The sequence below is a fragment of the Gasterosteus aculeatus genome, chromosome 12, assembly GCF_964276395.1.
Source record: "Gasterosteus aculeatus chromosome 12, fGasAcu3.hap1.1, whole genome shotgun sequence".
Taxonomy (NCBI): Eukaryota; Metazoa; Chordata; class Actinopteri; order Perciformes; family Gasterosteidae; genus Gasterosteus; species Gasterosteus aculeatus.
In genome coordinates, this window is record NC_135700.1 from 5,324,726 (window position 1) to 5,349,192 (window position 24,467).

The window sequence follows — 24,467 nt, forward strand, 5'->3', positions numbered from 1 at the left end:
CCTGTTGCCTGAGCAATGAGACACACGTCAGGCAGGTATACATCAGTACATCCTTTTATTATCGCAAATATGCAAGAAAAGTCAAATGGAGACACCGCAAATGAACACATGCCCTTTTAATACCACAGTCTAATTGTTTTCAAACACTTTAAATAATATACATTTGCACCTTATTATACCCTTTTGAAACGTTTGAATCCATATGTACACAATGCGACGCTTTGTATTCTTTGCATTTTCTTGTTTTTTTTTACGCGAGGGGTCTCTGAAAAACACGGCGGTCCAGTAAAACCCCCGAGTCCTTGTAGTTCAATATACAATAACTGTACAGCTGACCCGCCTCCGAGGTGGCGTGAATTCTGTGTGAGCTGGCCGAAACGCTGACCAGCACTTCATCCGGAGGGGGGAGAGAGGGGATGTGGGGGGGGGGGGACGGGCATGCCTATGAAGTTCCCAAACCTGCAGAGTTTGTTGACCTTTTGCACTCGACTTTTCACTCAAACGGCAGGTCGGGAAGTGGGACCCCCTGGTTCGCTCATCGCAGGCAGAAGCCCCCAACTGCCAGTTGTGCTCCTTTTCCTCGCTTTACGCTCAGGTGGGAACGACCGCTCATGTTTTTTATCCCAAAGTCCATTCTGTGATTTCTAAATGCCACATTGGTGAGAAACTGCGCCTTTTCTTCCTTCTTCTCAGAAAAGGCAGTAGTTGCAGACGTGTGGTTGCACTACAACGCTCCTTTTCTCTACGTGGCTTGTGTTTGCTCAAGGACAAACCGCGGTGGCGTTCCACGCCTCGTACCGACTGCATCACACACCAGCGGGGGCGAGTCGCCTGCCTCTACAGTAGCTTCTGGGTGCACTCGCGTTTGACTCATCAGTTCTGGTCTGCAGCAGTGTTCGGTTCGGCGGGGCCACGGTCAGTTTTTGGAGAAATAAGAAAAGCCCGGGATGGGGATGACACAGCGGGGTGGCCATGGGGAGGGGTAGGAGGAGATGCGAGCCTTCAGGGAGGCAGGATGAAGGGAGGGGGCGAGGAGCGCTGTGAAATGCCCGACATGAAAAGGCCTTGTTGACCATTCCCTTTGAGGCGACTGGATGCAAAGGCGCAGGTCAGAACAAAGATGGGCCTGATTGTGAGCGAGACCCTCTGGAGGGGGGGGGGGGGGCTCCGGACTCCCGTCAGGCTTGTTTAATCAACGGCCATCCGGCGAGAGCACATATTGCGGCAGCGTAGTCGGAGGAGCTAAGGCCCGTTTTTAAACTCAAACAAACGCCAGTGCTCACAACGGTCAGAATAGGCTTCTCTATTCTTTTTTCTCCTTTTTATCAGTCTTTCAGAGTGGAAGAAACGGCATCTGTAAGTTACACACAAATACAGAGCATTGAAGACTTGGCCTTTCTTGTATTTCTGTCTTTGATGCAGAAATGTTTGAGAATAAGGCCCAGAGAACGGGAGCGGGAGAGAGTAAATGCCGCCCACTCGCCTCTTTGTGGAGGAGGCCGGGAGTACGGTTCACACCGGGTTCTGCCATACATACATGAGAAGAACCGTCGGACTAATCTGGGCTTAGAAGTGACAGTATTAAAACAGGCGAAGACTTTGTCTCTCAAACTTAGTCCGGAGGTACTGTGAGCTACTCTGGTGCTCTTCATTCTGTTCAGTTTTTCACTGCATCGTGTCTTCTTGTTTTTTTTAGCTATAAACTGTTACAGATGGAGACTCAAATGGCGTTCGCAATATAGACAAAATCGACACAACTTCTGTTTGTTTTCAGCGCTTTAGTGAAACACGAGACAATAAAACTGCTTGACAGGGTTCAAACAAGTGTCGGGCAGGAACGGGGCCGACCAGCGCCGTAAGAAACGATTTAAGTGCAAAGAAACATTTGAGCATTTAGAGTACGTCCCCTCGCGGATCATGAGACATACTGGTAAACCTCCACGTTGGTCATTAAGCCTTTAACATTCTAACTCGACAAAGTCACAATACACTTAGAGCCTGTGCAACTTCAACCTGGATTTCTTGAAACTTCTGCTAAATACGAGGAAAAAGTTCTCGCCCACCAGATCAGAGACCCGAGATATGTTCTACAGCTAATAGGCAGGAATTCCAGAGCACTTTTTTGTATGTGTGCTAGACATTGGACTATCATTTCTTATTGTTTTTTCCTAAGATCCAGGTTCTCTTCCATCTCTGTTTTAACAATGGGACTTTTTTCCGGCTCCGAATTCGTTGCCAACCAGATCGCTTTAGCCACATAGCCTGCGGGCATCCGAGTTTCTGAAGCTCCTGCCAGGAAATCGCTCCCTTCGCAAGCTCTCAAAGCCTAATGAATACAACGTTCATACATCCTTCATATTGGAGAGAGGAAAAGAGAGACATTAAAATGAATCCTATTAATAATAATTGTTTACACCGTGTCATGAGAAGAACAGCAAAAAGATCAAGAAGAACATACTTTAGAAACAACAATGAAAATTGTAATAAACAATCAGTTTGGCGAACGATGCTGTCTTTCGGCGAGGCGCCCGGTCGTCTGCAGCCAGGCCTGTGTGGAGAGTAGGGGGGGGGGCCTCAGGGTCGATTTGGGCCCTTTTCGGGGGATCCGCAAGATGAGATCATGTCCTCTTCCTGCCATCCTTAACAGTGTCCTGTCTGCCGATGCTTTCCTGTCCTTCAGCAGACCAGACATGGGCCTCATACCGACACAACCGGGTGATACACCACTGACAGAAGAAGGGTGGTGTGTGTGTGTGTGTTGGGAGGAGGGGCCAGTTGTGTCACTCCAAAAAGGGTTGAGAACCTCTTTCTCATAAGAATTACAGGGGGGGGGAAAATCCACCAATGACGGTGCTAAAATGGTTCAAGTGAGCTGCGTGAGTCGAGTCGTCGTTGCTGTTTTCATCACAGTCCCAGATTCTTCTGGCGCATTTCACATAATTAAAACCTTTTTCTTTTTCTCCTTGGTTTGGTACTACATTCCCCTTAAGAGTTCCGCAGAGGCGGCGAGGTTAACGCGCCTCCGCTAATACTTCGGTGCGTTGGGGCTGGTTGCGACGGGGTAGTTAGGACGGGGCGGTGAGGGGGGGGTGGAAGGAGCGTTGGTAGGGCCGGCAGTCCCTCTCCCAGGATGCCTTAGTCCAGCGGTTCCTGTTTTATCCTGATGGGCGTGTTGAGGCAGAGACTCCGTCGGTCCTCGCGACACAACACGTACTCGCTGAACTGGGACGAGTCCACGCCGCCTCCGCAGGACGCCGCCACGCTGAAGCCTTTCTGGAAAAGGCGCTCCAGGACCTGAGGGCCGAGAGGAAGGAAGGTGAAGAGACGGCCATTAATAAAAGAAGTGCCATGTCAACAGAGCTAAATGTAACTGAGAGGTGCTGCTTGATATTCACACTAATACTTTGGTAAATACTGTTCTTTGCTTTTCTGCTGGAAGTTAAACGGGTGGATTGACACCACTTGTGTCTGTTGCTAAGCGTAAAGCTAAAGCCAGCTGCCGGCTAACGTAAATTTGGCTAACGTATCCTTGGCTAACTCATTCGCACAGGATAGCTACATTGGCTAATCCCGTGTAAATTTGCAATTGTCTCTGTTACACTGTAGTTTAAAAAAAAAATGAAACAAGATACAAGGTGCTAAATAAGGCTCTTTAGTGTTGCTAGTTTGTGGAGGATGTTAGCATTGGAGCCAAGCTAGCTGTTGCTGGTCTCTGTGCTAAGAGATTCGCGTCAGCAGCTCACAGGTACCACTTTTTGATAGCTACCCATCATCACATCAACCTCGGCTCTCCATCACATCAGTGTGTCATTACAATCACACGTTAGTAATAAAACCAGGGGGCCCTTCTACACCACCAGCTCTGCAATATTCATGCCGCCTTTGCCGGATGGGCTACTGCTCCGAGGGGCATGAGCTCAAAGGGATGACGAGAGCGAGGTGTGTTAAGGGGGCTCCGCGCGGTGATTACTGCAGCTCCTAATTTGAGTAATGAGGCCGGGGTGAGAGGAGAAGCGAGGTCCGTGAGCGAAAGGAGAAAGAGCGACGTGCAGGGAATGAGGATGGGGAGTTGTGGGCGTTGCGCGTGAGGACGGCGCGCGTTAGCGTCCGAGTCCAGAACGCAGACACGCTCAGACGCAAACACGTGAACTCCGAGACCCCCCCCCCCTCCCCCTTTTCACTCCTCATCTGCTATAATCCTTGTGGGATGTTTCTTTTTTTCTTCTCTTTTGAGGGTGTATATCTAAATCCCAGTGCGGGGAGTGCTGTGTATTTACTTATTCCCCCGTCCCTTTTAATGGAGTGTGCAGCGCATGGAAATGAAAGGTCTCGCCGAGGGCTTTCCCCTCCTTCCACATGCAGAGCGAGAAAAGTTCACACAAAATAGATCGGTTTCTTCAGATGCCCACGCGCACATACACTCGTGGCGCAGAATGACCTCTCTAATTACAGAAACCGAGGGCGAGAAATTGGGGCATTTGGGCCTACGGGGTCGAGGAGCTTCAGCCGCCTCCGCCCGGACTGGAGTTTAGAGCGGATGAATCACAGGCACAAATAAACAAATGCACATGATATGTGATAGAAATCACAACGCACCGTTCCCAAACTCACAGCCCCCTCCCTAGTTAAACTGAAATGTGGGGCCGACATGCTGCCTGTAAGCAGAAGTGACTACTTGGAAGTTGCCCCCCCGCCCTGTTTCCGTCTTCTGGCCATACGATGACAACGACGACAAATTCTGCAATTTGGGAGACAGAAGGGGAGGCAGACAGCTGATGGGGAGGACGGCTAATTAAGAGACCTGCCCAAGCATCAAACACTCCCAAAGCCATGACAGAAGACGGAGGAGCCCAGCGATTATGGAAATGCTATTACATAGCGGGCTTTGATCGTTGCATCACATTGCGTTTCCCCCCCGCCCCATCATCTCTTAACGCGCGTGGGACCGCCATGTTCGGCAGTGGATTTGGTCACAGAGGAGCATGGCCCGATCAATGAAGATAGTGAAAACACTTTTATCATTAATGCGTGGTAACACAAAAGACTTAAGGATATTATTACAGATAGTTGTAACTGATTCAAGGATACTGTAATGACTATAAGAAGAAGATCTCCACGTTCAGTTTGACACAGTGAATTAGTGCCACTGGGGGGGATAAACAACACGCTGAATAAAGTATTCATCAGAAAGGTTTCAATGTCCACAGGACAATGTCCTGAAATCAACCCCAGCTGAGAGTAAAGCCCCCCCCCCCACCTAAAACAAACTAAAACATATCCTGGGGCTCAGTTCAGCAGCACAACGCGCTTGGGGCCGCAGGCGCTCCAACCCCGGCTCACGGTGAACTCGTGCTGATTTTTGTCGGCGATATGGCAAAACTTTAGCAAAGTTTTAAAGTTCCACCCCAGCACTTCTTCATGCCTCCTTTGTCCTACGTGTGATCGCAGCAGAGAGACGAATAAAAGCGTCTCTCACACATCTGAAACGCAATCAGACATTCTCACTGTCGGGGGGGTCGACTCGGCTGCACAGGGATCTGCCCCCAAAAAACACATTCGGCATGCAACCGTCACACTGAGCTGCCACTCAAACCTGGGGTGGCCAGTGGGGGATGAGGAGCGGGGTTGTATCCTGTAACCTCCCAGCAGCACCGCGTGTTGGGGGAGGGGGCGAGAGGGGGGGGGGGGGGGCGGGGGGGGCGTGGAATCAAAGTGGATGAGTCTCGAGGCTGGAAACCGGAGCACCATGTAATATTGATGGCCACCGGAACACCTCTCTCCGGAGGCGCTCGGAGACGCTCGGGGCTCAGGGTTGATTGACACGTTTGACACACACACACACACACACACACACACGCTGGAGATGGGCGCCGCCCTCACGGGGGGTCGCTTTTGTTTAACAATGCATGGCACTTTAATCTGTGGCAAAGGAGGATTGATGGCTCCGCTCACTGCAAGCGTCTGCCGTGAAGCGGCCGAGAAGCTCCGACTCCTTCTCCCTCTCTGGGGCATCTGACGGCTTTTTGGAGGAATCACGGCGATCAAACCAACACTTTTGACACTCTGATGTCTTCTGATAGCGTTTGCAGCACGTCGCGCGTGTTCGTGGAGCCGACGAGGCAGAACTCTTTACGCATCCACGCGGTAATTTAGTGACGCTAGCGTCAGTAGTGGAAGCACTTGTGAGGAGGGAGGATCTCACATCATCGGACTCAGGAACCTTTTCTCATTCATTGATGGTTGAAGAAACTAAATCACTCAAATAACAACTTTTGATGTGACGGGATCGATTAATGTTTGCGCTGTGAGTTGCCTAGTTTGGTAGTTTTTGCCCGCAGAGAAAATGAATAGCGTACAGTGATCTTATACCGTTTACCATTTCAAGCGCACAATCCTATATAAATGTTTCCGTTTTATTTTGGTATTCAAACCGTGGTCTCTCGGTTTGCATACTGCACTTCCTGTGTGAGCATCTGCCCGCCCTGATTGTCTTCACCTGTCCCCCGTTTTCTCCCTCATTTCCATGTGCTTTCATTCTCTGCGCTCCGCTTTGTCTTCTGCGGTTCAGCCGTGATTCCTGCCGTGTTTCTAGTGTGATTTGAAGGCGTCTGTGTATTTAGAGGCTGCCGTTGCCTGGTGTTTTTAGAGACTGGGGCCAGATTGAGAATGAGAACTGACATGTCAAAATGTCTTTGTACGCTTTGTCTGATACCCGAGCACAAGGCACCCTTCAGTATGGACACACCAGGCCGTTCGAGTGGAAGACAAAGACCAAAGAACCAAACAAATGGTGGTTGTGAGAGAACAGTAACCCAAAATGGTTACGTTGCTTCAACATAAGACAGTGTTTTGGCCAAACCATTGTACAGTTTTCTTTAGTCTACGGCCTCTACCTTCTTGGGTCCACACCGTTTCTTTGGGTGTGTCCAGGGTCTTTCCCCTATCCAACCAAGCCGCGTCCAACAGGGACATTTTTAATCTAGGGGCAACTGCTTACCCTCCAAATACTGCTGGTGTATGTGCTGCCTGCTGGGACCACGCGGGCTCAGCAGAGAAACCCCACCTTAGCGGCGCCGATGTCTTGCTCCGCCTCTCTGAGGAGCTCAGCCCAGGCGTTTGTGTGGCCCCGTCCGCTCTGATGAGCGGCGCTCGCTCTCTTTCCACCCCAGCGTAGGATTGATGGAGTGGCGGGGTGACGTGTAAGAGAGCGTTGCGATGTGTTGCGTTCGCCGCCTGGGCAGCAAAGGAGGAGGGGGGGGGGGCAAGGAGGGGGCGCTTCTCTACAGCCGCCGCCACTGTCACAGTGATGAAGGACGGATTGGCTCTGCTCTGATCCAAGTGCTTCATCACGGTGATGCATTGAACTAAGGGGCCTCGGCTGTAGCTCTGGGACAGGCGTGTGTGCGTGTGTGTGTGTGCGTGTGTGTGTGTGTGTGTGTGTGTGTGTGTGTCTGTGTGCACCTCTGTGGCTCTTTGGCTAAATGTTTCCCCTCCGTTAAGCGCCTTTTGCTTCTCTCTCTGTTCCTCCCCGCTGGATGTACATCACAGAGCAGGTGGTTCACATTAATTCCCTAAATTCCAGTCATGACTTCATGGAGAATCTCCCGCCAAGGTGGAGTTGTTTATCCTCGCTCTCTCACATTTAAATACACAAGATGAAGGACTGAAGGACGGGGCTGAATTAACAGCGTATGTTTTAATACAGTAAAACTTTCCCTCTCAAGATGTCCTTTCTGATTCAAACTAAAGGAACTGCTGTAGAATACAACATACTACTAATAATGCATCAGCCAATAGGATAGAATAGATAATTCTTCCTCTGTGGGTGTGGTTGGGTGGGGGGCCGGGGCTGGGAAAGGATCAGACGCTCATTGTCTTACGGGTGAGACGGGGATCACTTTCCCAACTTTCTCATACCTTCACGCAACAATGAGGGAGGACAGAATGAAAGAGCTGTTTGGAAGCATCTCCCCTTACTACGAAAAAAACGCCTCCATGGGCTCCCTGCGTCCTCAGCTACATGGAGTCAATGAGCCGGGCCCCTCCACTCTGCTCGCACATGTGTGCCTTGGTTTGTTTTTTACATAGTTTTGTGAATCCGTGGGTCTCAAAAGGAGGCAAAATCTTTGAAAGAACCCCCACCTCAACCGAGCGAGGCCATATCGTGAGACAAAGAGGAAACCTCGGATATCCGGCCGCCTTCCCTCCGGTAGCGGTTTGTCTGAAACGGGGGATTTTTGTCTCCGCTCACCTTCAGAGGAGCAGCCCAATTGAAGAAAAGAGAACGGAGCTATTTAAAAAAAAAAAAACGTCCTTTCAGAGCACGTTAGCGAGACGCGCTCACATCCCACAACCAGTCTCACTGGTAAACAGAGTGGGAAAATGTTGTGTTAGTTGATGCGGCCAATTAATTATATTGCAAGTCATTTAAAAATCTATAAAAGAAGTATAAACCGGTTTAGGCTGTTTGAGAAATTGTAAGTATGGTATTAAAAAATGCAATACGTGTGTTTCAATCGCCCCGGGCGGCGTTATATTGGAGTCTCCTTTCTTTTTTAAATAAAAAAATAGGAGCTGTGTCTTAAAAAGGAGTAAAGCGTAAATTATGCATACTACCCCCCTCCATCCCCACGCACCCACACTTTCCATTCCTCTTCCTTAATTTTTTCCCGCAGGAAATGCCTGGCCGCAGTCCACGCGTGCTTTGTCCCGCTCGGGCTCTCCTCCCCGGAGGTGGTCTCTCACGCCGGCAGGAGGGAGGTGCAGGTGTCAGAGCGCGCTAGCCTGCCTGGGAGACGCTGCCTCCGGGGGCTGGAGGGAACGAGCGTGTAGGTGGGGGGAGGCTCGTCTTATGTGTTGGCCCGTTTTCGTGGCTGTGGGCACCGAAGTGTGTTATGTATCGAGCCCCGTGGTGTGAGGCTGTTGTGTTTTCCCCCTCGCGGGAACTTCTCTGGGTAACAAGGCGGCAGAAACTAGTTTTTCCTGAAGTTACTTTTGAACTTCTTGCTGCTTTACTGGGCTCGGCGGTCAACTGGAGGGGATCGGAGCTGGAGAATAACGCACAATAGGCCTGTCGCACTACGGTTCTCCTACGCAAAAAGCCAGGGAGATTAATGGAAATCTCTCAACCGACTGACTGTAGCTCCATCGGAGGGGCTATTATCTCGGTTAGTGACGACGAGCTGTTTTCTCCACTGTGACAAGGGTCCACAGATGAGGGAAACTGCCTCGGAGCAAGGTTTCCAGCCGGTATTCAGGCTCATGAGCCCCGAAAAGAAAAATGTACGCTACGCTCGGCAGCTGAAGCTCGGTGGAGCAGTTGAGTTGCCATCGAGGTCCGTGGTCGCACAGTACAAATGTGTTGAAGGGTGGTGGTGACAAACGGTTTGCTCGCTCAGCGGAACCCTTTGCCGGACTATGTAACGGCAGCGTGTTTGATGCCGTAAAACATCTCCGACGCCAAAGCCACCGAAAAATCTGAAGTAGTGTCGAGGGCAAACGCGCACACGGGTTTCATTGCAGGAGAATCTGTGTGCGCTGCACGAGGTCAACGATCTAACTGCCAGATTCCATCGTGAAACTTCCACAGTTGATCACAAATGTGCTAGTTTGCATGGACTTGCAGAGCAGATATTTGAACATTGGGTGAAGCAGAAAATGATTGTTTGATTTGGTTAGTATATTAGAGTGAGAGGGATCTTGTATTGCTACTTGAATAATTCACCACTTACATAAATGCAAAAAGGGAATATGTGATGCCCAATTGACTACGAGTCTAACTAGAGAAAGTAGACAAGGGCAAAAGAGCCCCAATTGACTAGTGCAAGAAAAACGTTTTTTGCTTGTAGCCTCTCGCCTCAACATACTGGATCTATAACTTTTTGCTCTAATCCCTAATTTGCAATAATGAGCACTGTTGTCAAGTGCTACAACTAGATTGTTGCGGTATTTGTTTTGTACAAGTCGCGTGTGTTGAATGTGTTACCTGGACAGAGTTGAGCCTGCAGTAGCCGTTGAGGGGGAAGCGGATGACGTGCGTCGGGTCCTGGTTCCAGCCGGCGTTGACCGAGTTACACATGACGTCTCCCGTCTCCGGGAAGATCTCCTCGATGAGGACCTTCTCGCCGCTCAGGGCGATCCTCTCGCCCAGGTCGGGCGTGACGCGGACCACCAGGCAGTCGCAGGGCTGCCCCATTCGCCGCTGCTCGCGATCCTGCTTCCAGCGCTCCAGCTCCTTGATCATGGGCGTCAGCTGGTAGTAGCGCGCCTCCTCGTACAGCAGGTGGAAGTCCTGAACAAGCAGATGCACGAGTGACTATCGAAGTGCCACAAAAACCAGGACAAAACCCGACACATACACAGTATTGTGCAGAAACATGGGTGAGAGTAATGAAACTGTGTGGTAAAGGCATGCATGCAGCAACGGATGACACCATGATGAATATGTCCAACATGTCCCATATCTACAACGGCTTAGGAAACATTTACATGTGTGTGTCTACAAGCAAGGAGGCGGATGTTTGAGCCATTGACTTGTTGTCAGCGGTGCGAGGGCCCTCTTCCTGCAACGTATCCACAAGCAATGGTTTGCATGATAAAATAAATACATGTTATATGCATACATCCGTTTCAAATAGACTTCCCTCTTCCCAGGAGGCAAATTGGTCCGGTTAAGGAAACTATGTAGAGTTAGAGAAGTACGTCTGACTCACAACTGAACGTCATATAATATGTATAAGAAATACACGCAACGTCTCTTTGGTTCCTTGACTAAGGTCTGCACATTTTGGCCAATGTCATCCTGGTTTTTGACTTTTTTGCAACAAGAACTGACGCTGGAGGACAGAGCGAAGTACAACTCACGGACCCGGCCGGTGGTTGGGGGGGAACCTGGTCTCATTGCTGCAAAATTTGAAATTGCCGCAGTGTTTGGTGTCTCACTTTCAAACGTGTTCTGCAAAGGAGAGCGATGAACAAAGATCCGGCGAGATGGCCTTCCGAACCGACAGGACGGCGCTCGCGATGAGCAAACCACAGTCGCTCTCGGCAGAGCGCCGCTAGCCCGTTGGCGTGTTTCAGCGAGCCGGCTCCAGGAAGGCCGTCGGTGGGGCTCCAGTGAAGTGGGAGGGTGCATTCCTGTGTGCAGACAGTCTGCAGCAGATTGCCTGCCTCTGCCTCCCGGGCAGGGCTCGCCGGGGGCCGCTCGCCCCGGCGCTCGCGCCTCTAATTTCCCACAAGACCAGATGGCGGTATCATTTGCCGCCGTCGAAAAAAAAAGAAGAAGTCTTTCGCTATTGGAGGCCCGATGAGGAGGTGAGGGAGACGACATGTGCAAGTGAGCACGAGGACAATCGTGGAGACCAAGGAGCATGTTAATGCGTTCCTCGCACGGAGGGAGTTTTATGTTAATGAGGCTCACGGCCCCGGTGTTAAGCTCCTATTAGAACAAGATTTAATTAGGCCGCACGTAAACACGGCAAATACCTCTGCTGAACAATTAGTAATGAATAAATCTGGGCTCTGATTAGTGATTCCCTGTGACAAAGAACGACAGCTTTATTCACTCTTGGTTTTTGAACTTTTATTGTCACATGGCGTGCATCCAAACGCCCTCAAAAAGTCAGGCATTGTGTGTTTTGTGTGGTGTGTATCATTGCTGGCTCTGGTTGTTGAGCCCTGATCTAGAAAGAGAATATATTTTTCTCCCTCCGTCTCCCCCCTCTCTCACCACTGCTGGGTACAGAAACGGAGCGTGGCAGCAAACAGCATATTCATTAACCCCGCTGCTTCTGTCAAGACTCTTTAGCCTTGAAAATTCTCCCTCGCTGCCCCCCCCGACCCTCCCTCCCTCCCCCGTCATCTAAACTGCGCCTTCATCCCAGACGCCCGGCGCACGTGTATCTCCATCTGGACGAGCGCTGACGCAACACATCTTAAGCTGACGGTCTAATATTTAAGATTTCAGAACGCAAAAAAAGCGGAGGGGGTCCTCACCCCCCCCCCACCCTCCTCCACCCAATTCTTTTTCTCTCCCTGTCTCCTTCCGTCTCCCTCCTGCCCTCTCGCTGCAGCCGACCAAACTCATGCGGCGACGCTCCCCGCTCGGGGCGCCACTCTGCATCAAAGTGTGGCCCCTCATCCTTCACAGGTCTGCAGCGGCGGATGGACATGTTTTTAACAGGGGGTCTGTCCGCGGGGCCCTTTTAGTCATCCCGGAGCGAGCGCAGAGAACAACACAGCGACCCTAAGCGCCGAGGTGAGGATGAGAGGGAGACTCCCGTCCAGGCCGCTGTGCGCGCTGCCAGCTCGCCGCGTCGCTTCATCCCCTCCGATCCCCGTGTCCAGACAGCCCGTTTGAGCCTCAAAATAATGATCCGACCTGATCGCCCGCCGGCAAGGCGACGTCTCGGGGAAGGACAGAGGAAGGGAGGGAGGGCGAGAGAGAGAGAGAGAGAGACGGAGAGGGCAGGAAGACGGGGAAAAGGACACAAAGCTGTCCCTGTGAGGGAGTCGGAGGACCGGAGCCCACACGTGTAGAAGCTGCTGATTAAACACGCCACGGAGCAAAGAGTCCATCCGATTCCCGTCTAATGCACCCACCAAACAAATGAGAGCCAGAGCTCCGTGCTATTATTTCCCCGTATTAAATACCTAAAGAAAGAAAGCACTATTGATTTTTTGCGAGACACAAAGGGCCCGAGCAGAACCCTCTCTTAACGGTTCACAACCTCGCCGTCGCTACGACGGAGCACTGCTTACACTACTTGTGATTAATTACAGTGTGAATAACAAGACGAGGGGCGGATATTAATGGCGAATATTTTGCTCCACTGATGTGAGCTGGAGAAATTTCTTTCCCCTTCTCTGCTCAGACTTTCACATTGATTTAGCAAAGCACACAGCGCCGCGGCTGCCAGCAGCAGAACAGACCCGGCCCCCGGGGCGACGGCGAGTCTGATTGTGTTCAGATAAGGACACGCTCAACTCCGCCTCGCACTATTTGCATTTTTTCTTCTTCTTTTTTTCCCCCCCTTCTTCAAATTGAAAAGGTATGCGGATCAACGAGGGCTTACGCGAAGGTGGATCATAATGAGTTGAAACAATGAAGTCCAATGTGTTCCCTTCAACCCGCCGTGCCTGATTGGACTGTCAAGACTTCACAGGAATGAGACGGGGGGGGGGGGGGGGGGGAATAAAGGGAAAAAATAATCGGCACTGAGTCAGAACATCTATCTGCTGAGAAGTACACGTCGCTTTCATCCCGCGTTCTGTTGTCGGTTGTTTGGCTGCGGTTCAGACTATGCGTGCGTTTTCGCCCGCTGGCTCCGAGCGGTTCGGCCTCGCCGCATTTCCTCGCGGAGGGGGGGGGGGGGGGGGGGGCGATGAACAAGCGCCAGCCCGGTGGAAAGGTCACGCGAGTGAAGGTGGAGTGAAAGTGAGGAGCAGAATGCACGTAGGAAACAACTCCTGCTGACGGCTGCGTGGACACGTGAGACCCAACGTGGCGCTCAGCGGTTTGGTTTGGTTTAAAGCCGTGCCGCATTGAGCCGGGGCTGGGTTGATGGGAGTGAACGGGGGCCTCACCTCCAACCCTGCACCCGCTTTTGTTTATACACCCACGGGAGAGGGGACTGTTTCGTGAGAATGATGGCGGCTCCTGGAGACGTTAGCGTAGATGTTCCATCACAACCGAAGAGTATTTCTTAGAAGGACACTGAAGGTTCTTCTCGATGGGGAAGACATCTTTACCAAACAGTTTCCAGTGACGGCGTCTCAGATCATTGACGTGTAGCATCTGGCAAGTCGGGTTGGGGAATTCTTCAGTTCACCCCGGAGCGCATTATTTGACACCGGGCCTGACAGAATTTGGCTCTTATCCACGGGCTTCGGATCATTTAATCTTGTGCAATAAGGGACTCTGTGTACGGTTTCAGTTCTTTCACACGGATGCTTCAACAGGAGGAAGGTGTGTGCAGTGTGATACAGGCCCGAGCAACGGACAGAACGCATGTTAGTTGGCATCCATCTCTCTCTCCGGGTGGGACCCATGTTAGTAAGGTGTTGACCGGTAGGGGCATTAATAAATGAACATGTTCACACTGTTGCGCTGCGGACAAGCGGTGTACCTTGAAGTCGTCCGGGAGCAGCAGTTTGCTGGTCCTGAGGAAGCTGAGAATGTAGCGGAATATCTCGCCGTCCCGATCTATGAAGTAGTGCTGCTTCAAGCTGTCCAACACGATGGGCTCGGTGCCGTTGAACAAGCGACTGATTCTGAGAATTGAAACACACACACACACAGGGAAACAGAGTGAGAGCCAGCTCCCTTCAAATGCATGAAACAATTACCCTCCATTTATTTTTCAATTTTATTAGCACTAAGCTTGAAATGCATTAGCATCCCAGGTTGAAACAAGGGGCTTCGGGCACCGTTTGCTCCATTCCAGACTTGTTTGAAGTGTCCCTTCTGTGGAGAGATTACAACAACACACACGCTCACCGCTTGTACTTACAGAAATTAATAGCATGAATGTGGCATTACAGCTCTATTATTCCGTCTGTCAGAGAGGGGCGGGGGGTGAAACTGAGGTAAAAAATGGCGGCGGTCCACATGCTTCTGTAAGGAGGACGTCTGAATAGAAAGATATTTTACCCCCATTTGACAGTCCCCCCCCCCCCTAACCACCCCCCGCTGTAGTTACAATCCATCACATGCTCTGCATTATTAAATTAAACTACATTTCCGTCATAATCTGCTGCGATCCGGGATTCTAAACCGGGATGCACATCGCGGTGAGACTGGGCCTCCTCGCGGCGAACGAGGTCAGCACGTCGGCCTTTAACGGCACACATTCGTTGCCGGGGAAACGTGACTCACGCGTCATTGTGGACAACATTTTGCCTTTTTGGGGATCTCCCCTTTTAAAAACAGTCACTGACAACACTGTCGCTGCTTGTGGCGTCCCACGTTTAACCCGCTCCTCCCCGGTGCTGCTGCACTCCGGGCTTGGTGGAAGTCGGCTATGGGGGTGGGGGGTTCAGGGGGGGGGGCTCATCAAGGCAGAGAATGGGAGCGGCTGTTATCTTTAAACTTTTATCGCGCCCTGGAGACAGATATTCATTTCCCCCTCCGTCTTTGTGTGGTTTCCTTCCCGCTTACCTGCAGGTCTCTCTCTCTGTCTGTCTCTCTCTCTGTCTCTCTCTCTGTCTCTCTCTCTCTGGTCTAAAAAGCTCTATTTATTCGCATATGCTAAACCCCTCGTCTCAACCATTGAAAGCGTTTTTCCGGTTAGGGTCTGTGGGGTATCGAGGATGCCTCGATAGGGTCGGTGAAAACTTCTGTTCTCACGCAGCTCGACACCTCAGCTTTAAATCTGGGAGTAGTTCTCCTGGGAGGGCAATGACAATGAGAATCAAACATGTGCCAATGAGCATTGATACGCCCGGACTGTTACAGGGCGGCGGGGAGGGTCGGGAGGGGGGGGGTCTTTTCGATCTTTCCTCCGGATTTACAGGAACATGCCTCCACTTTGTCACTGCGTCGGCCAGTCTCTTTTCTCTTTGACTCGAGTGAAGAGGCTGAGCAAAGAGGGTTCTCTTTCGCCCCCCCCCCCCCACCACACCCCCTCTCGCCATCCCTTTTCTCCCTTTCTTTCCCTCCTTCCGTCTCCATCCTTCTCCCTTACTCGCTTTTCTCTCTGGAAATCGATGCAAAATGCTTTATAAAAAACCAATACTCATCTCCCTGTTCTGCCTGCGGTGTTCCTTTCTCATATGGTCTTGCAATTCTTCCAGCTAGAATTTCACCATACCCCTGCAGGCTAACTCTGTTTTTCATCTCCACTTTTTTAAAAAGCAATTAAAATGCTGCCTGTTTTTCTTTTTCATTCCCTCTTTTCACCCCCCCGATCCCCCCCCCCCCCCCCCAGCCCCCTTCTCTCTCTCTCTTTCTCTGTTGGTCTCCTCAGTTTTTTCCCTCTTTCAGTTAAATCCCTGAATTGGAGTGGTGGGACGGGGTGGGGGGGGTTTAACAGGTAGGGAGAGCGAAAAAGGCACGAGTAAATTAAAAAGAGGAGACTCACAAACGGACAAGCCGGATTATGGCCGAGAACAATGTGGAAAACCAGACAAAGAACTCCGTGGAGAAACAACGCGGAGGGCAAGTAAGGACGGAAGGAAGAAGAAGAAGAAGAAGAAGAAAGAGGGGCAGAGAAAGAGACAAAACCCGAGAGCCGAGAGGAGCAGGAAACAAATTGAGCGACCTCCCTAGAAATACACGGGGAGTCGTGCGGCGGGCGGGAGGACGGCGGGTGTGGGAGGTGATCAAGGACAGCTCACATCTCCCACCCCGCCGGTGCCAAGTGAGGCCAGGCAGCGAGGGCAGCATAGGTGGGCAATAACTGGCAGCGTCCTCGCTCACAGCCAGCCGGCGCTCGGGGCTGCCGGAGGCGTGTTCACAGAGGGGGGGGGGGGGCACAGGGCAGGTTTCGCTCCTTACGCAAGAACCGACGCTATCTGGATTCACACTAATCAACGCCTGATGAGTTGCGAGACGCCCCGGCAGCGTCGGGTCATCGCGTTGCGGGCCGACCCTTGGGGAGGATCTGGGGGTGTGGCTAAAGCCCCTCCTTTTTTCATTTTGCTGGATAATATGACTGATATCAGGTCCCTATGAACGCCTGAATAGCTTTCCAAATCTCTGCAAAGCAGCAGCAAGTGGTCCTCGGGGAACAGGCGTCGTCGTGTAGGCCCAATATTTGCCTCCGAGGGTCCGCGATGTGCATCGCCTGGCGCTGACTCTGATGCTCGCCGCAGCTTGGGAAAACATTTCTTCTGCTGTTTTGGAGCTTCACAACTTTTACTCTTCCTGCGCTACAGCAACAATTAAGTCTCATTATTATTTCATGTTCAGTGATTAAAACTAAAAGTCTTATCAAACAACTAATTGTTTTAGTTCAGATCGCGACGTGTTTGTGTCTTTCTTGTTTCTAAAAAAAAGCAACCCAAGACAAAAAATCACTCGAGGCCCAATGAGGTGGAATAGAAATAAAAAGGAAATATAGTGCCAACTGTAAACTACCAGACATTATTTACCGTGTTAATTTACAGGGATTTCTCCCAAACCGAAAGACCTAAGAGCCAGTTTGGATCTGTCGTCCTCAAAAGAGGATAAATAGTCCAGAGGTCTTTCAAAATAGATTCCTCGTCTCCGGAACATTCCCCCTTAATTTCCTCAGCTTCTGTTGAAGTGAGGCTGCGGCCGTCCTCTGTGAGAGCTGCACAGAGCGCGCATCAATGTTTCATGACCCCTTGTCCCTTAATGTGGCGCGCGCAGAGGAAGATCAATGGCCACACATTACTTACTAGACTAACTTTCTCTTGGCACGCTGCATTATTCAGGGGACGATCTATTAAAAGTGATCATCAACTCTAAACTCTTGAACCCCGGCTCTGCCGGACGGCACGTTTCTCAATGTTTTATTTTTTCGGCCCCTCCGGAGCGGGACGTGGCCGAAGCCCTGACCTTTATCTCAACACCAGGGTAATTGTTTTTGCTTTCTGCTGTCAGCCATTATCCTAATCCCCCCCCCCCCCCCCCCACCCCCCCCTTCACTGGCTCCAGTGGAAAGTGGAGCGCCTGAGGCCAACTGTACACTGAGGAGGCTGAGAGAGAGAGAGAGAGAGAGGGGGGGGGGGACTTCATCCAGCACTCACACTGGTTTCCGCTCTTTACTCCCACTGTAAAAACATTGTTTGGGGGCTCTGACATGACTGTGAGCTCCATTCGCAGGTGCCCTGCGTGCCCCCCCCCCCCCCTCTATATATAACTCCTCAGTAACGATGAACAGTAGAGGGGAAACGAAAAAACAATGCAACTACAAATTGAAAACTATATACATCCATAATATACGGTATAAATAAATAGAGCTGATTTTAAAGCAGTCGGCACGCTTGACCAATGGGACACAATATGTCTGTGCGTAAGAGTTTATTCTCATGACTATTATCTACGCTAGTTAGTTCTTTCTGCAAAGACCCGCCCTGATCTGCCTCTGACTATTCTTTTCTATTAGTTATTTACTGATGAACAAGTTGTTGGTGGAGTTATTACCAAAAACTGGATCATTTCAACTGAGATGTGGATGTAAACTCTTCTATAGTGCCAGCATATATATTATTACAATATATTGATTATGGAGGGTTTTTTCTTTAAATGCATTGCTGTGCACGTTGCCTACGTGGATCAAATAGAATTATGGAGATTTTAATTTTGATGTGGTGTCATAATTATACTTGCTAATAATGACACACAATTAACAACAAAACGTTCGGAATGGCACTTTGTTTCAAAGAGGCTTTAAAGCAAATGAAACACCTCGGATCACAGTTCAGAACCATGTGGATCCGAGTGACATCAGCACGTTGGATTAAAACACACCGTCCTGGTCTGGGATGATCTTCACTCTCCATCCTACCAGTCAGGTATGGAGGGAGACTTGTCAGGGATTTCCTGACAGCGGCCTCTGGGATGATCAAGACTCTATATCACCGGGGGGATTACGGGGATTTGTTTCCCGTGGCCAATTTCGGCAGCTTTCCCCCAACAACCCGGCGAGTGTTTACCTTGGCCCACATGGGGCTCCGTCAGCTGACGCAGGGTTGGAGGCTGTGTAACGCGGCAAACGAGGACAGCGTGGAAAAAGTACAAAGAAACACGAGGAGAGAACAGAGATACTTTATCAGCTACTTGAGCTAAAAGCGTGAACAAAGTGGGAGGGTGGATTACCATCCACTCTTACACAATCTGAATCATCGTGAATAAATCCTACAATGGCATCAAAAAAATAAAAGCCCCTGTTTGCTGCGCGAGAAGAGCCGGAGAGAGCAGGAGTCCCTTTGTGTTACCGTCCACACAAATACTGCGCTTTTAGCTGTCGACGTCTCTAAGTCTGACTGCAGAATAAACCATGCTCTGGGTTATTGGAGAAGAAAAATACATCGACTATGTTGTCTGAAGAAAGAGGGATGTTCAAACACCAGAAAGCATCTGCACTAGAAAGCTTGACAGCAGCTGGATTTCCAAAATACAACTGCTGTGTGAAAGTGGATTAAAGCCTTGAAGGTATTTGTCAAACAATGAAAATAATAAGGCAAACATGTTTATTGTCCCGAGAGTGATAATGACAGTGTCTCCATGTGGTTTGAAAAGATAACAAACCGGTAGCTTCTGACATTGAATGCTTTAGAAGTTGACTTAAAGCCGTCAGATACATGACTCGTCAACAGCATCTATCCTTAAAAGGACCAAATTAAAACCAAATTATAATATTAACCATGCAAAATAAAGCTGTTACATAGAGATAGAAACAAATGAATGAGAATAATCGAGAAAACCATCATAATGTGCAACGGGAGACTTTATTGCGAGATGAGGACTTTTTTGACAAGACGACAATTCCCCTCACTGCTTCACACGTCCGACAAAAAGAAGACAAAACACAGACCAGCTCCATCGCCGCTGACAGCCAAAAGGGAAAGAGCCTTACCTGGAGTCTGGGTACTTGGTGAGCGTCGCCAGGCTGCTGGTGTACATGTGTCCCCCCACGTCGATGTGCACCGGGGCGTTGGACTTGGTCAGCTGAGCCGGCAGTGGGATCCCCTGGGAGGCCAGAGGGGAGACCGGGGACCGGGTCAGAGACAGCCGTGACATGCTTCTTCCCTCCTGAAAGCAAGTGTAGAGAAAAGCCATGGGAGACGTGGAGGGGGGTTGGTGGGTTGATAGGTTGCGGGGGTTGGAGGGGGGGGGCGGCAGCGGAGCCGGATCGACAAACAGCGGCGGGCGGCGGCGGCACAGTGAACCCCTTCACTGGATGGGATCCTCTCGCAGCGGCATCAGATCGCTTCCACGTCTGTCTGGTCGCATATTTAGCTGGGAAATTATTGCCAGCGCTCTAATTAAGTATGTTTGCGTCTATTTCATGCGGCACCGGAGGCGAGGATGGGAGGATGCTTATTAGAGAACCGGGGGAGGGAGGGAGAGGGAGGCCGAGAGATTGACAGATAGGGAGGGAGGGAGAAAGAGGGAGGGAGGAATGCTAGGTGTCAGCCTCCAGGGGAATAAAACAAACTGCTGCAGCAATATTCTAATTAAAGGTCGCCTTACGCGTTAGACGTGATGCGCCCAGACGCAGCGACCACCAATCCCAGAGTGAGGCAAACACGAGGGGGGCGTTCTCTCCGCGGCACACGGCTACACGCCGGAGGGTCGGGGCGACGGCTGGTTGGGTGCAACTACAGATAGTGACAACTTTACAACTGAACTTCACACACACACGCACACGTGAACAGGCCGTTGTGCCCGTGCTCATAATGGTAAGATCACGTGCACGGTGAGATCCCCCTCGTCTCGCGCGTGCGTGCGTTTATAGTTACCGGGTAAACTACGTGACTTTAACTTGTAATGCGTGTCGTTAAGTCATTGGGTAAATCGAAATGTTGGTCGAGTTAACTTTCATACAGGCGGATGCTCGAGGGTTCGAAGCCCACTCGGATCACGTCATCTTCGCGCCCTGAATGGACGCAATGCAGCCGCCAGGTGTTTCTGCCGCCGAGGAGGTGGAGCGGAGGCCGCTGCGGCCGCTCGACGTAGAGAAACCAAACGACTTGGTAAATACTTCAGAAGTTACGGCACTGGGCTGTCCCGTACCGGTCTGTCTCCCTCTGTGTCCCTCTGTGGCTCGCCGTGTTCCTCCACCAACTAACCAATTAACCAATGCAATTACGAGGTATCGGCTACGCGAGCGTGGAGCCATCGATGAAGACCCAACACTCATCGCAAAGTCCATGACAATTTCAATCATTTCATTGCGTCTCTCTTCGTACAACACAAACACACACATGGGATAAATTCCTTCACACAAAATAAATTCCAGCCGCTGCACGAGCACCATCAACTTTCCGCTCGCGACCCTTATCCGAGGGTCCGTCACGCGATGCGTATTCGGGTAACCGCGGGACGGAGACGTCGGGCTACACAAAACAAGCTGACACCACATAGCCCGCTGCCCTATAAATAGCAACATGGCGCCTTATTCCCTCGCAAATTAAAAGCACATCATCCCGACACGTGCGACCCTTCACGCTTTGCTTTATCCTAAAAAAATAAAATAAAATACCCACTCGTGTCAAAGTGTGTCGAAAGGGGGATGCGTGCACGCGGCTGTTTAGCGCCAGCGACACTCTACTCTTCGCAAACTGCGCTGCGCGTTAAACACACACACACGCACGCACACACACACACACATTCTATGATCATTTCAAAATGTTCTCAGCCTACCGTTTCAAACATCGTAGGGGGTCCAGAAGGAAATCCGTGCCGGTGGAATCGAACCCGGCAGCTGCTGCTCCGCGTGCGCAAACGCGACGTTTCAAATATTCGGTTCTCCAGAGGAATCGCGCCCGAGTTTCGTTGGCACAACTACAGCGGCGCCGTCCGGCTCCGGCACCGACCTATAGATACTGGCCCGCCCGGGAACAGACGAGTCTCTTGTTGTGTATCGGCACCCCCACCCCCACCCTCTCTCACCCCCCACGCCCCCCTCCCCCCCCACCCTCAAAACAACACACCAAACTGCCCTTTAAAAAGACACTAGGGGCTGTGGACGGGACGGACCGGCTCGCCGAGAGACTCTGCGGCTTTAAAAAAAGAAGAAGAAGAAGAAGCGGAAGAAGGGGGGACTCGATGCGGCGCGGCTGGTCTCCGACCCGCAGCGAGGCGCGCGGGGAAGCGTCCTTACCTTGTACATGGATGAGCTGGTCTCCTTCCTCTGCGCCGCTCTTATTTGGATACGCGCGAGATAGGGGAGAGAGGAGGGGGGGGGGGAGAAAAGAAGAAGAAGATGTGCGCTCTTGTTTGGAATCCTGCTTCGTATTTCAGCGTATTCTCTTCTTCTTCTTTTGCCTAAACGGAACTGCCCCTGTGGTTTGTTGTGAGAAGAAGAAAGCCAATAATCCGTCTCTAAATAACAGAGCGAAGCTCGAAAAGAGAAAAATCCTGCTCCGGGGTGCCCGAGTGCCTCTGGGCCATGGGATTAGGCTACAATTAGCTCAACTCCACTCTCTCTCTCTCTCTCTTTCTCCCTCCCTCTGTCTCTCTCCCTCCCTCCTTCCCTCTCTCTCTCTCAGGCACTTTTCTCAAGAAAAGAAAAGACGTGAAATACCCCCCCCCCCCTACCACTGCCCCCTTTCCCAAAAATTATGACTGCACAGCTATAATAACTTGTATTTTGTCTCTTCTTCTTCTTCTTCTTCCCTCGCTGAAGTACCAGTTCCCCTCAGTGGTGTGAAGTTGTGATCTTCTTTTCCAGGACGGGGGGGTCGGAAACAGGCAAACTGTCGCTCAATGGGTTCAGAGCGGCCAAAAGCAGATTTGCATCATCGTCGTTCCGTGTGATGTAACAGGTCCCCCGGCGGGTCCAGCTACCGGGACAACGCGCCCGTCTGCATCCCCAATGGGGAGTCTAACGAGGCAATAAAGGCACCTGCAACTTGTTGATAAAGTCCCAGTACAAAAAACATCTATATATATATATATATATAGATAGATAACTATATTAACTATATAACCAATATCTTATTGTATTTCCCCCATCTCTTGTTTCCCTTTCTCTCCCCCCTGGTTCTGTCTCCCTCTGTCTCCCTCTCTTCCCTCAATGTCTGGAGTGGTAACGCCAAATTTCCTGCAGGCCATTAAAAATCAAATGACGTCTGCGGACATGCATGCGCGCCGCTGCGGAGAGAGCGCCCTCACAGCCCGCCTGCAGCCAAATGCGCCATTTCAATTATAGCGCGGGGGCTTAGATGGAGATATCTGCCCCCCCCCCCCCCCCTCCTTTCTTCACTCTTCACTCTGCAATGAAAGCAGGCAGCCTGCAGACTTTTATTTTTATTTTTTGGTGTGTGTCTGTGTGCATGGAGGCGGAGAATGCGACTTTATATGATTATTGCTATTTTCCAAAGACACTAAAAGTCCTGCGCGTGCACCGAGCACATATAGTGGGGGTGGAGGGGGGGGGGGGGGGTAGTCGAGCAGGTGCAAACGCCAAGGAGACGATTATTTATTTATTTGCACGTTTGTTTATTAGCGGGTAAATAACGGTGAATAATTGAGGCTACATTGAGGCCCGGTAATTACTCTGTACCGGCATCCAGACGGAGCTGCAGCGCTCGTTTTTCTTGATATTTGGCGCCAACCAGTGTAGGAAGTTGTTATTGGTCCACAGGAGATAACCAGTCTCACCTTTTTTCTTTTTTATCTTCTTTTTTTTCTATTGTTTATCAGTCAGATGAAACGTGTTTTCTTGTTGATCATGTCTGCTGTTGTTGACTCTGAGGGGCACGTTTAGCTCAACATCGCAGGTATCTGAACAATAAGAGGTGACAGCGGGCCGTGTGCTGGTCTCTCTCCTCCTCCTCTCAAGTCTTCATAATTAGAAAGACCTCAGAGCAAACCCCCCCACCCCCCTCTGGCACAGATTTGTTGTTTCCAGAGGTACAAACCGGAGGGGAATTTTTTATTTTTTCTTGCCTCTCATTAAAGGAAACAAGCCCGGAGTTAGTTCAATTACATGAAGTATGCAGGGATGTTGTAAATTTAAAGATTTAAATAGCTTACAAAGTGGCCCCGGGGTCCCCATTGGTTAATTTCCTTAATTTATGGATTTTAGCGGAGTGTCTATGTCGAAAGGGGAAGAAGTAGGTCATCTTGAAGGATTTGCATGGGCTCTCTGGGCTACGTTGCAGAGCCACATATTACCCCCCCCCCCCCCCCCCCCCCCCCCCCCCCCCAGCAGGTGAAAGGACCCTTGAAATATAAACGTTACTTTTTCTTTTTTTTTCAGGGTACAAAATGCAGATCTGACCTTTTGACCTCAGCAGTGAGATTATTGCCCCCCCAATGGAGCTCTGCTCTAGTTTGTTTGAATACTGCCCCCCTTCTCCCCCACACGCACAATCACGCGCACACTTTTCCTGTGGAAATGAAATCAATATAGATTTGACTTAATTTTAAGTCAAGACGTTTACTGCGAGGCTGAAGTGAGAATTATTCTCCCTCAGACATCACGTGTTACCGGAGTGAATGAATGAATTCACGACCCATCAGAATATGAACTCTGCCCTGTAGGTCCACCAGCACGTGCTCACGGCCTCACTGTGCTAGAGGCCATTTTGGAAAGCATTTCTAACATATTTACTCTTCAGTGGCAGCGATGTGGCTAAACTCTCCTTCACAGTTCACGCTGCAGTATTATAATTGTGACGATAGTAATTCACTCAATCCAACTTAAAAGCAGCAACTTGTTGAAGTGTTTTGGAAAACAGCCGTTGTTTAGGTTCACTGTGACGAATCACGGCCTTCTGCTTTTTGTGTGAGTCGCTGATCGCGGGGAGATGGGACATAGTACCATCTG

The 24,467-nt window shown here is 50.5% G+C and overlaps 1 protein-coding gene across 2 annotated transcripts; it reads right to left on the reverse strand.

Moving 5' to 3' along the window:
- Positions 1-38: 38 nt before the first annotated feature.
- Positions 39-22,690, reverse strand: kctd15b (potassium channel tetramerization domain containing 15b). 2 transcript variants are annotated; one of them, XM_040161361.2, is made up of 5 exons: positions 21,795-22,690; positions 19,545-19,720; positions 14,127-14,271; positions 9,986-10,291; positions 39-3,294 (listed from the first exon to the last, which is right to left on the reverse strand). In XM_040161361.2, the coding sequence occupies exons 1-5, from the start codon at positions 21,801-21,803 to the stop codon at positions 3,136-3,138; spliced, it is 795 nt and encodes a 264-aa protein (XP_040017295.1). In that variant the 5' UTR covers positions 21,804-22,690; the 3' UTR covers positions 39-3,135. The 2 variants fall into 2 exon arrangements, with proteins under 2 accessions (XP_040017295.1, XP_040017286.1); XM_040161352.2 differs by having other exon boundaries at positions 21,335-21,829.
- Between the last annotated feature and the right edge of the window lie 1,777 nt (positions 22,691-24,467).